This window comes from Drosophila subobscura, chromosome A (assembly GCF_008121235.1).
Source record: "Drosophila subobscura isolate 14011-0131.10 chromosome A, UCBerk_Dsub_1.0, whole genome shotgun sequence".
Taxonomy (NCBI): Eukaryota; Metazoa; Arthropoda; class Insecta; order Diptera; family Drosophilidae; genus Drosophila; species Drosophila subobscura.
The window spans coordinates 6,739,822-6,752,330 of NC_048530.1; the positions used below are offsets into that span (position 1 = coordinate 6,739,822).

At 50.6% G+C, this 12,509-nt stretch overlaps 4 protein-coding genes across 15 annotated transcripts in view; 1 reads left to right on the forward strand and 3 right to left on the reverse strand.

Annotated features, from left to right (window-relative positions):
* Position 1: 1 nt before the first annotated feature.
* LOC117900213 (retinoblastoma family protein) lies at positions 2 to 4,572 on the reverse strand. The gene is made up of 8 exons (XM_034810498.1): positions 4,055 to 4,572; positions 3,832 to 3,971; positions 3,536 to 3,724; positions 3,111 to 3,465; positions 2,701 to 3,032; positions 1,870 to 2,605; positions 1,342 to 1,731; positions 2 to 1,263 (listed from the first exon to the last, which is right to left on the reverse strand). Exons 1-8 carry the CDS (start codon positions 4,241 to 4,243, stop codon positions 1,093 to 1,095), a joined length of 2,502 nt encoding a protein of 833 aa, XP_034666389.1. The 5' UTR covers positions 4,244 to 4,572; the 3' UTR covers positions 2 to 1,092.
* A 473-nt stretch (positions 4,573 to 5,045) lies between these two features.
* On the reverse strand, positions 5,046 to 6,150 carry LOC117895019 (vegetative cell wall protein gp1). The gene is made up of 2 exons (XM_034802385.1): positions 5,243 to 6,150; positions 5,046 to 5,187 (listed from the first exon to the last, which is right to left on the reverse strand). The coding sequence occupies exons 1-2, from the start codon at positions 6,061 to 6,063 to the stop codon at positions 5,106 to 5,108; spliced, it is 903 nt and encodes a 300-aa protein (XP_034658276.1). The 5' UTR covers positions 6,064 to 6,150; the 3' UTR covers positions 5,046 to 5,105.
* Positions 6,151 to 7,015: 865 nt separating this feature from the next.
* Positions 7,016 to 9,154, forward strand: LOC117903821 (vesicle-trafficking protein SEC22b-B). Its single transcript, XM_034816271.1, has 5 exons — positions 7,016 to 7,239; positions 7,323 to 7,572; positions 7,657 to 7,766; positions 7,874 to 8,175; positions 8,260 to 9,154. Exons 2-5 carry the CDS (start codon positions 7,498 to 7,500, stop codon positions 8,406 to 8,408), a joined length of 636 nt encoding a protein of 211 aa, XP_034672162.1. The 5' UTR covers positions 7,016 to 7,239; positions 7,323 to 7,497; the 3' UTR covers positions 8,409 to 9,154.
* Positions 9,155 to 10,105: 951 nt separating this feature from the next.
* Positions 10,106 to 12,509, reverse strand: part of LOC117903818 (uncharacterized protein CG43867) — a 105,610-nt gene continuing 103,206 nt past the window's right edge. For all 12 annotated transcript variants that reach the window (XM_034816261.1, XM_034816259.1, XM_034816258.1 and 9 more), the window contains 2 exons: positions 12,118 to 12,459; positions 10,106 to 12,049 (listed from right to left, as the gene is read on the reverse strand). In XM_034816261.1, the coding sequence (XP_034672152.1) occupies positions 10,724 to 12,049; positions 12,118 to 12,459 (1,668 nt within the window). In that variant the 3' untranslated portion in view covers positions 10,106 to 10,723. The remainder of the gene's footprint in view (positions 12,050 to 12,117; positions 12,460 to 12,509) is intronic.

Consider the following 12,509-nt stretch of genomic DNA (forward strand, 5'->3'; position numbering starts at 1 on the left):
ATCGATTTCTATAAAGTTTATTTCTATATATTTTGTATACTCTCGTACATAATGTAGTGTGGGGGGAGGGACCTTCCTTGAGCGAAAAGAGCGCCCGCCGCCTGCTCATCGATCGCTCGACTAGCGACTGCTCTACACACGATATTCCTTCCTTCTTTCTGATGTGTGTCTCTTTGTGTAGCCCCAGAGAGCAGCAAGTCCCAGGGCAAATCATGGAGATCTAAATGGAGTCTAGTCTGTTTTGTGGTCGGGATATCTTTTCTACACATATACCCCTTGGCTCTGCTCCCTTATTGCACGAAAATATGAAATATGAGTGGAAATATGAGTGCAACCAACGGATTCTTCTCATTGTTAAATTACTGTGCCATTCTTTGTCCTAAAACAGGTGTGTAAAAACAACATACGAACTCGTTAAACACGTTAAAATGCATCCCCACCTCGATATAGACAGAGAGAGAGAGAGAGATGCTTTTAAATGGCCAAAGCACACACTAGTGGGTGGGGATGGGTGCAGAAATATGCAGATAAATGTGTATATTAATTGAATGCATTTGTTAAGTGCCAGTGAAATGTCACACAAGATCTCAATTTAGTGGCTAAAAATAAGCGATGATCGAAAAAAGGCTCCAGCTGTGTGTGTGCGTGTTGTGCATCCCCATCCTCAGCCTGTGCATATGTGATACCTGACTCAGATGCAAATCCACAGATGCAATGTTTCGGTTCAGTTTCAGTTCGAATAAACTGTCGAAAAGTCGAAGAGTTAAAATGGATTTCTGGCGCTTCTAAGCGAATTTCTATTGAACAAAGTCTAAAAAGAATGCGATACGATTGGTTTGGGGTATTTTGTGTGTGTTAAATTAACAAGTCAAACTAAAAAAAAATAAAAAACAATCATAAAATCGACCGTAGCCCCCCCCTCTTGTTTTCTGGTCCCAACGGCCGCGCCGCGCCTTGCCACGCCTTGCCTCACCGTCATTCATCGTCCTTCTATACTTAAATCTAAGCTGCCCCCAGAGACCCCGTGTCTATCTCTATGTATGTCTCGTTTGACTCCATCTGCTACTGCTACTGCTACTCCTACTTCTAGTTCTACTTGGGCTCCCGCGGCTCGCTCTCCCGGTCGTCCATCACCGCCTTGATCTGGCTGAGGTGTGTCGGCAGATTGATGCGCTTCGTCTCGGATTGTCCCAGGCCGGGCTCATCGCCAAAGCTGAGCATGCGCTTGCCCCCGCGCACCTTCTCGTTCATCAGTTGCAGGTCCTGCAGAAAGTACATTCGAAACATGTGATGAGCCACAGATGAGGCAAGAGGCAGGAGAGGCACGCGGCCAATGGTTACCTTTGCGGGACTGCGATAGAACTCGTAGACCATCTGATTGGGCGACTGCTGGATCTCGTTCTTGGGCATTTGCGTCACGTACAGCGAGTGATTCTGCGTCACCTTCTTCGGCTGGGCGGCCCGCTCCGAGGGATGGGGCGAGAGGAGTAGATCGGCGGCCTTTATCTTGCAGCCGGTCACGTCCGGAGTCATGTTCAGGTAGTCGATCGCAAACTGCTTCATCAGCGGCACATACTTGTTGTTGTAGAAGTAAATAATGTCCTTCACCTTTGGCTCCCCATCGTCATTGAGCCCGATGAGCACCTCCCGATAGACGCTGTTCACCGCCTGCGGTTGATTGCGATACGCGCGCATAATGTCGCTGAATTTGGGCTCCTCCAGTTTCGAAACCTGTGGAAGGATGTGTCATGCTGTTTAGAATCGCCAGAATTCAAAGCAAGGGCAATGGCATGGGCAGCTCTTATGTAAGCCCATCAATCAGAGAGAGACAGAGCGAGGGCGATGGCGATGGCGATGGCAGACACTTACCCTTATGTAAATATATATTGCACACATGATTATTTGATCGAGATGGCGATCCTTCATGAGGTCTGTCTTCTGCGTGATCGAGTGCTCGAAGATGTGCCAGATGCGCTCGGGTGCCTTGTCGACCACACTGAGCTCTGAGCAGAGCTTGAGGATGCGCAGCCAGCCGAGGAGATAGACCTTGCGCAGAAAGATCTGTAGGGCGCCGGCGGTGCGGTCACAGTTCACGTCGTAGTGGGTGGGCAGCGGCTTGGGGGCGGTGGCGATCATGTCCCAGACGGGGGAGTCGCTCGCCCACGCCAGGCGCTCGAGGCAGGTCTCCTCGATGGAGTTGAGGTGCTTGATCAGGGAGCGGTTGAGGCAGCCCTCGTGCGAGCCGTGCCGCACCACAATCTCGATGATCTTCTGGAACTCGAAGGCGCTAATACTGAAACACTTGAGCACCCAGGGGAACTTGAGCTCCGTCTTGTAGGCCTCCAGCACCAGCTCCACGCAGCAGGCCATCAGCGTGATGTTGAAGTTTACCAGCGAGATCTTCTGCACCAGCAGACGCTTGAGATCGAACTCGGGCTTGTTCTTGATTTCCGCCTGCAGGATCTGATCCAGCAGATAGAAGTAGAAGGACTTGGCCAGGCGGAAGCGGCTCTTCGCCTCCCCCGACGGATAATGGGCGAGAAACTTTGACTTGATGCCTTCGATGATTTTCAGCAGCTTGGCATTCACCTCTTCGCCAGCTTGCCTACCACAATACACGATAAAGGATACAGGATACAGGATAAGCAACTGCATGGCCAAGAGATAGTCTGGATGGGGGATGGGATGGGGCATACTCACTTGACGTAGTCTGTGGGCTCGGTGATGCGATCGAAGGCGCGCAACTGCTTCACATTGTTGGTGGCATTGAGGACGGGCTCGAACTTCTCGCCAGCCATTGCCGGCTGGGCGGGCAGATCCTGTTTGCGTGTCAGCGGCGTGGCCGGCGGCCGCAGGGCCTGATCGTTCAGGTTGGTGTGATCGCTGGCATCGTAGGCGCTCAGAATGCGCTCGTCGAACTCGCCCACGCTCAGCACGTACTGCTCGTAGCTGATGTTGAGCGACTTTAGGTTGCGCTCAAAGTTATCGTTGCTCAGGAGGCCCAGCATGGTCCTCTCGTGGCCATAGATGGTCTACAGGGGGAATGGAGGGGAAGAGGCATTGATTGCCTTTGTCTTTCTTGTCTCTCTTTCTCTTCGTGTGTCACTCACCATTGTCTGGAAGAAGCTGGACATGATCTCCCTGAAGGTGGTGGCCTTCATGGCCTTGGCCTCCTCGGTCATGTCGCAGAAGTAGGACAGAATGCAGTGGGGATTGGCCCTGAAGTCCATCTCCGTCCAGTTGCTGGGCAGTCCGTCGAATTTTGGATTGATGAGATCGGTGCGCCTCTCGGCAAGCACATTGTTGTAGATCAGATCGATGCAGCAGATCATCAGGTTGAAGGACGTCACCAGGTCAACGGTGGTGCTCGGCTTCTGGTTCTTGGCGCACAGGAACAGCCGCCAGCAAATGTCATCCAGCTTGATGTAGGAGCACTTGCCATTGGCATGATTGGCATGCAAAGAACTGCAATCAAAATAGGTCAAAATAGGTCAGGGGATTGCAGGCGACAACCGACAGGCTCTGGGCTCCTCACCTATATTTCGAGTGGCGTTTCTCGTTGGGCGGACAGTTAAAGATCTTGTCAAAGATGTTGCGAAAGCGTTTGTACAGTGTGAATGTGATGCTGAACTTGCGATCCAGGACCGCGATCTCGCTGACAAACTCCTTCGTCAGATTGGCCATGTCGCACCACTGCTTGATCTTTGTCTTGAAGTCGTAGATGCTGCAAAAAACACAAATGCCAAATTGTTGCTTAAGCTACACAGAGAGAGAGAGAGGGAGAGGGAGGGGGAGAGAGAGAAGGGGAACAGAAGAGAACGGAGAACGTACCTCATCTGGCAACAGCGCAGCAGATTGTTGAGGGATACGCAGTTGCCGCGCACCATGGCATCCTGACCAATCACCGTGGGTGTGCTCGAGCGGCGACAGGCCGCAAAGAGTGCGCAGCAGAGCCACATCGTGGAGTCTCCCTGAAAGATATCAGATTTCAGATTGGTGTGGATGCGGGTGGTGGAAGGGGGAAGGGGCAGGTGACGGCGCAGGGACTACTCACCTCCATGACGCAGCGCTGTCCCACATCCAGATACATCGACCAGCCATCCTCCTCCGTCTGGCTGTCCATATTGAGTTCGCGGCACAGATTCGTGTATTTGGCTTTCGTGATCTCCAGGGTGTCGTCTGTGACGACGGCCCCGCTGACCACCTCCGCGCCCAGCTCCTGCTCTTGGCCGTCGTTGCTCATCGTGCCCGGATGCGTTTTCACTATTTTTGCTACACTTAACTTAGGATTTGTTGCTTTTTGTTTGATTTTGTATATTATATGTGGAGTGTTGGTTGTTGGTGTTGTTGCTGCTGCCGCCGCGGGGCGGGGGACGTGTGCAGGCAGGCAGCGATGACAGATTTCCGCACTTTTTTGTAGCTTGTTTTGGCGCGCCTCCGGATGCTCGCTGATGTTGTGCTGGGGTTGGGAAACTGTGTTCCTATTATATTTATATATATTATATACATGCAGGGCATGCACATTTACGCGCCGCACCTAATTTTTTTATTAAGTAAAAGGCGGGAAACAGTGATACCGCGGTTGTTATCGAAGGCCCTCAGAAATATACCGAAATATACACTCTCATTTGCGAAATAGACTTCAAATATACCAATGAACATAATTTCTTTTCCAAAAAGGGAAATAAAATCGTATTTTCCTTTATTTGAGATCATTAATTTGCTAAAATAATTGATTTACTCTACCGTATACAGTAGGTATACCTAAACATTTCGACACAAAAATATACCGCCAAATATATAATATACAGTGTCACCCCAAGGCGGGAAAGTGTTACGTTCACGTGCACGAACTAGCAAGTTCACCTGAACGGATCCAACTCTTGTTTTGTTCATGAACGTAGCCTTGTGTTGGTCACCACCATTTGTCGATACAGCAACGCCGAACAGCTATTTATTCGGCGGGCGTATTTAAAAGAAGTGGCTCCCTTGTTTGTGATTTTATTTTGTTTTATTTTATTGAATTGGATTATTTGATCCCCCCTTAGAAATATAAAAAAAAATGTGTCCTCAATCCGTAGATGGGTTCTGCTCTCCTCTTTGGTTCACTCCCGCCATTCGCCGATGATCTGGGACGAGGGCACCAGCTCGAAGCGGGCGTTGGCCATGTGGGGCGGCATTCCGAACCTGCAAATGAAATGGCTTTTAATGGTGACTCTAGGGCTAGGGCTGGGGCTCCTACCTGGGACGGAAGGCAGACACTGGCGCTGGCGCTGACTGTGGGGCTGGCAGGGGCTGTGGCTGGGGCTGGGGCTGGGCCGCCCTCGGGCTGGGCTTCACGCGGTTCCTGGTCGGCGAGGTGCCCGCCTCGATGCTGTCCAGCGTATTCCGCACCACGAACTGATGCTGCTGCTGCTGCTGCTGCTGGTGTCGTGGGGAGGGGGCCATCTGCATGAAGCGGAAGAGGCGCGGCATCGCCTCTTCGTCTGGCACCACGTCGGTGTCCAGGTCATCCCCGGGAGCGGCAGCTGGGGGAGCAGCGGCTGCGGGAGGAGTGAACATGGCCGCCAGTCGGACGGGCACAAAGGCAGGGAGTCGAACGGTGACCGGAGTGCCGGGAGGCAATGGATTGGCAGCAGGCGCCAGCACCAATGGACGTGGCGGAGGTGGAGGAGGAGGAGGCGGCCGGGGACGCATGGGTGCTGGTGGTGGTGGTGCCGGCACCTTGGTGGTGGTTTCCACAGGCTCTGGCGCTGGGCTGGTGGCCGCCTCCTGCTCCACCTCGCGCCAAGCGTCGAGCAGTGTGACCAGCTCGTCCTTGCTCATGTGTCCGAGTCCAATGGGATTGTAGGCCCACTCGCCGCCAGGTGGTGTCACGCTGTTCCAGCCGGGTGCCGCCAGCTGGCCAATGGAGCCGAAGGAGGCTGCAAAAGGGTCCAAGGGCGGCGACCCATCGAAGAGCGAGCTGCGCTGAGGGCGCGCGAGGAGCAGCTGCTGCTGGCCAGCAGACGCCAGCTGCGCCAGAAGGGCACAGAGCAAGGCTACGCTTATTGTTGTGGACATGGCGATTATCGGTTGTCGTTTGCCTGTCCATGGGGAGGAGTTGGCGCTTTTTATAGTGTGCGTCTGTCCGGAACGTGGAAAGCGGAAGCGATCGGAAGTGGACACGCACCTCGGCGGCACCTTGGTGAGCATCGCTTGAACAGGTTCACCCACCCCCCTCCGCCTGCACCCTCCCAGCAGATGGTCACACTAATCGAGGCGCATGTAAGTACTCGATCGGAGGCTGTCCCTGGTCCGGTTTTTGGCCTCCGGCTGCGAACCACTTTTCCTTTTTTGGGCTCCGACTCCTCCTCTATATGCGGGCCAGACTGTGGCCAGACTGGGAGCGCAAACCAGTTGGGCGAATTGTCACACGACTCGGCTGGGTTCCTTTTGCCCATATTTATGTCCGCCTGACCGCATGGAGGAAGCATTTGAAAAATGCGTTCATGTGCATTTCCTTCATGCCTGGACAACTTAATGGGCAGCGGAAGGGGTGGGAGTGGTGCGTATTGCGTAACTGACCGTGGGCGAAACTAGTTTTGCACACCATCATGCTCTCCTTTGGCCAGGGGCGATCTTGTTATTCCATTGATTAGTTGGAGAGGGATATTTAATTTAAATTGTGCGGCCAACTTGCACTATCGATACTTGACCCAGAACAATCGTACATGTCAGATCTGCCCTGAGCAAGAGTGTGACCAAATATTGCAGCTATCATTAACAGCGCCGTCGACAATTAGTTTGAACATAATTTTGTAAACAATCAAATAAATGAGAGTTATGAGAGTCAATCTTGTACAGTATTGATTCATCGATCGAATAAAATGGTAGTTTCATGGCTCAGAGTCTTAGCATTGCAGTAATATTTAACGGAATATCCAAATCGAGGAAAATAAGGTAGTATATTTACGGTATATTTTAAAAATGAGGCGGTATATCAGGTATATCGAGCGGTATATCGCTCGCTGACGTGTGTTTCCAACAACAGGCAAAAACACGAATCGGATTTTAGCGACCGCCCCCCCTCGCCGAATCCAACGTTGCAACAACATAGTTTTCACATAAACTAAAACGCAAGCAATGCCGACCCCCCCGAGGAGACCAGTCACCGATTAGGCCACGACTCACGCATTCATTCAGCAGACAAGCGAGACACTGGAGCTGTCAGAGAAACAGGAATAGGCAGAGTTACAGGTACGGACATGGATATAGATATGGATATGGTAGCCAGGGAGAAGCCTTTCGACAAATGTATCATATATTTCATAATATCAAAGGCTGAATGAATTGTAGCTGGAGCTACAAACACTGCGACCATAACAACAACGGTGCGAAGCGGGACGAGGCAGCGGCAAAGTGCAGCCGTGGCCAGAGAAACACGAGAGAGCGCTAAGCTGAAGCAACACAACGCGAGACCCAAGTCCACGTAGCGAATGAGAAGGAGCCCTCAACATGGCGATGCTTACAATGATAGCCCGAGTCATCGATGGCCTGCCACTGGTGGGCACCATGCAGGATGACGAGCAGGTCAGTGTCAAAGGTTCAACTTACCCACACTCCCAGCTCAATCGCAAAAAATATCACTCTTAACTGGAAAACTTTCACTTTCAGAGCGGTCGCAGCATTTTGGACTACCAGAACCAGGCGAAGATGCTCTTCCGCAAGCTGGGCACACACTCGCCGGCCAGAAGCAGCATCGAGACGGGACCATACCTATTCCAGTGAGTAACGCTCCTCCCCCTCGCCTATTGTGTACTACAGACGATGATGCAATGGAACTAACGTAGCTGGCAATCGCCGTATTTCCCTGCCATTTGCCTCCATGCAGCTATCTAATCGAGAATGACGTTTGCTACTTGGTCATGGTCGACAAAATGTATTCCAAGCGACTGGCGTTCAACTACCTGGAGGACCTGGCCCAGGAGTTCCACACCCACTACGGGCGGAGGGTGAACTCGGTGACCCGGCCCTATGCCTTCATCGAGTTCGATGTGTACATTCAGAAGGCGAAAAGGCAATTGACGGACCGCAGGCGCAACATCACGAACATTAACACACAGCTCCAGGACGTGCAGCGCATCATGGTGCAGAATATCGACGATGTGCTACAACGTGGCACGGTCTTGGCGGGTAACTAAACAATATACCTTTCCATCATCCACCATCTGATCCTCGTATCTTATCTTTGCGTTTGTTTCTATTTTTCGCTTGCAGACCTCGACACGAAGACCCAGAACCTGTCGCTGATGTCGCAAAAATATAAGAAGGATGCCAAATTGCTCAACCGCAAGTCGATGGTCATGAAGGTGGCGGCTGTCGGCATCGTTTTCCTCATCTTTTTCCTCTACTTCTGGGTTTTGTAATATTCGTTAGTACCCCCCACCCACCCTACTCTCTGTTTGTGTTTAGTTTTAGAATCTGTTGGCAGTTGGATGTCGAAAACGAGGCGACAGTGTCGGCAGTCGAAAGTCAAAGACGAACGGCCAAAAGACATTTAGGCTTACACACACACATGACATATACAAGCTAAATCATATGCCGCGTATACATACATTTGCATAATTTAGGGGCAATATTTATACCTGCAATGCAAAATCCAGTAGCTTGATATAATTTACATTTTAAATCCCAATTCCTCGGTCCGTTAAACAGCAAAATCATTTAACTTCGCAACACCAAGTCACAGTCGCAGTCGCAGCGCAGTCATGGTCCCTTTGTTTGCACCATAGTTTACTTGAATATTTTATTATGATTTGAATTAAATTTAGTTTGCTCGACCTTTGCACTTGCGATACCTTTGCTTTGCTAGCGTGCTCGGCCGTCGGATGGCTGGGGTACCGATCTGCCGATCTGTAAATTAAAATACTTAAAGTGTCTCTGTATGTGTGTGGTGTGTGTGTGTGCATGAATTTGTAGATTGTACGTACATAAATGTGGAATAGCCTATGAAGATAGTGCCTAGGGAACCCAATCGACTGCGATTAGGACTGCTAAGCAATAAGCAAACAAAAGGAGGCACAGAAAGTGAAATAAAACAAGTTTTAGGCAATTTATATAGTTACTAAATTAAGGCAAATAAATCAATTTACAATGTTTAAAAAAACGCATATCCGCCACTTGATTATTTCCATTCCCCCCAACGCAAGCCCCCGCCTTAAGTTTAGGTAGTAAAAATGCTGCTGCAAATCTTTGGTTTAGTTTTAATTATTAATTTCCCTTTATATATATATACCTATATTTCGTTTCGTTCGAGTGATGTGTGTGATACATTTGCCTATATAGTTATACATACTCGTATGTGTATGCATATACCATATGTATATGTCCTTGTTCGATGCTTCGATACTTCTTACCAATGAGATGGTGTCTCGGGCTAGGGTTGGGCTCCTTTTCCACACATACATACATACATTGCATACTCGTATAAATGTGTTATATCAAATCTTTACAATTAGGAAAAAAATGCGCTGTTTGCCAGTTACATACACACATACATCTGTTTTGTTATATGTATAATCAATCTTCTGTATAATTAGTTTTTGCTTGTGTATAATTTTGTTAAATATCGATTCCGAATACATGTATACTCTCCCTATATATATTGTATATATCTTTATATATGTATATATGCGCGTGTGAGTGTGAGTTTAACGAAAGCCAACAGATAGCCACGGATCAGCGATGCTATTCTATGCTCGAGTAGGTCTCTCTATGAGTGCCGTGCCCAATCCCATCATCCATCGCTTCTGTTTAGTATATTTCATGCTCTGTATATCAATGGAAAGCCCTAAAACCTGTGCTCTGGAGAAGCTCTGTGACACCGTAGAGGGCCTATAAAAACGTTTTTAAAAACAAATGTTGCCTGATCTAGGGAAGGTGGGGCGTGGGAGGTATCTATAAAAGAGCTGCATGCTGCCTGAATCTCGCCCGAAGCGGAAACCATAGTACTAATTAATACGAGTGTAATTGATGGAGATGTTCTTCTACTTCTCGAAAAACTCTTTACAAAATATCGCTCTTTTGGTTTTGGTTTGATTTACTTTGGTCTCTAACGCTAGTGTTTTGCTATATGCTGTTCTTATTTTTGTTTTGGCTTGTTACTGGCTTCTATACTTCACATCTATAAATTCAAAAGGCAGTTATCGCGCATGGAGGGACAATTGAGACTCATTACAAAGCATTACATCGAAGAGCAAGAACACTCGAATATACCACATACTATACCTATAATAGTATCTATAACTCTACATATACATATGTATCTTTATCTGTATCTGAGGGAACTACAACCACGAAACGAAAAAAAACAAACAGATAAAAAATAACTAACGAAAAGAGATTCAAAATGTGTTCTGTTTCAGATACCTTCTTACATGCTCGTATTTTTGGGGTACGCTCTTAAGACTATCAAAAAAAAAGAGAGACTATAATTAATCGAATTATACGATTAGAGTACGTGTACCGTTGCTAGTTGTTTAGGAAAGAGCAGTGTTGAGTAGTGCCTGTGGAGTGGATAGGGGCATCCCCCGCTCCTCTTATTCTACGTAAGTATATGTATCTGTGTCTATGCCTGTGTCTCTAGCATATGTATGTTAGTGTCGTATATGGATGCGTTTGCCGCGCCTATGTACAATATGGAATCCAGTTAATCCAGTGGATGAAGATCTCCAGCGCTCCTCTACTTGATCCTCTGATGGTCGGGCGTGCTCTTCAATATATCCGGCTGGTGGTGATGATGCTGCTGCTGTTGCTGGTGATGCTGGTGATGATGGTGCCCCGAGCTGAGTGTTCCCGGATGACTACCTCCTCCGGTTGTGGCGTGATGCGAGCTGCTCAGCGTGTGCGAGTGTGTGGAGTTCAAAGTGTGTGTGGCATGGGAGTTGAGCGTGTTGTGGGCCGTGGTGGTGGCGTTGGTGGAGAAGCCGGTGCCACTGCCGGGTCCACCTGTGCCAATGCCAAGGCCAATGCTGGTGAGGCCCGAGGCGGCCACAGTGGATCCAGCACCGGGAGCAGGCCGATTCGAGGTTCGCAGCGAGCGATGCGATCCGTTCCGGGTCAGAGAATTCATCTGGGGCGTGCCGGGCACCGTGTGGCCCAGGGCGTTCATGTAGTCGGCTATGAGCAGGGTGATCTCCAAGATCTTGGGCTTGCTCATGGCAAAGAGCAGCTTCTGCTCGCAGCCGCCGGCCAGGGTGCCATCGTCGTGGGAGACGACCAGCATGAAGTCGTCCTGGCAGCCGCCGAAGGTCATCACCGAGCTGTAGGGATAGCGAGCCACCGGCGCCATTGTGGACAGCTCCAGAACGTTCAGGGCATCCTCGGCAACGGCCAGCCAGGCCACGTGCGAGGTCTCGCTCTGTCGGGGCTTGGCCTGGAAGAGGCAGGCCCCGAAGTAGGGCCACTTGCGGCAGCAGGTCAGATAGATGCGGACGCAATCGAGCGTGGAGCGGCCCTTAAGGAGCATCCACTTGGATATGAGCAGCTCCTGGACCTCCTTCAGCTGCTCGGCCCCGAGGGCGTCCCGATAGCGGTACGGATAGAACTTGTCCAGCCCCTTGAGGCCGACGCCCACGTCGCGCGACTTCTCCAGCGAGTAGTCGCCCATGTCGATCTGCGACATGAGCGAGGCCAGCTCCAGGGCCAGCTCACGGGAGAGCGGGAAGCGGCCCTGGACGATCTGCGAGTTCGTCTGGTAGCACTGCAGCAGCCGCTCCTTGTCCGTCTCGCACTTGATGGTGTGCTTCCAGTAGAGCCGGTTCTTGTAGCTTAGCTGGATGACGCGCGAGTTCTCGAACTTGCCAGAGCCCTTCTCCCGCAGCGCCGTCTCCCACTTGCTGATCACGTCGCACAGCTTGGCCAGCGGCTCCAGATAGTGCTCCAGATCCTTCTCGATTGGATCATCGCTGAACAGACAGAAGCCATTGCTGGCATCACGGGTGCCCAGCTCGTGGGCGAGCGTCGCCTGGAACTCCTCGATGGTCGTCGAGCCGTCGAAGGATACCACCTGCAGGAGAGGAAATAAAGGGAGTTATTACCACGAGCTCTATATTTTCTGTGATTTCCAGCCCATACCTGGTAGGTGGCGTTCATCATGTGCACGGGTATGGCATGGGGCAGGGAATGATGGTATGGGTTCTTCAGCAGAATGGATAGAACCTCCATGCGCGAGGGCTTCGTCTCGCGGCCGCCGTTCTTCAGAGTGCGCTCCAGGGCACGCTCACAGTAGGCCGCATACTTGCCCGTCTCCGTCTTGGTGTCCGCATTCCGCGACAGGTGCAGCTTCAAGTACCACAGCAGGCGACTGGACTTGGGCACAAACAGGGAGACGGCCAGCGCGAGCAGCTGCCAGCCCTGCACGAAGCTGTATGCCGGGGGATTCGACTTGCAGTCAATGATGGGCGCAGCAACGGGTGCCTAATCGAGCGAAAAGATGGATCAGTATACAATCAGAGGGATGTCGTTTG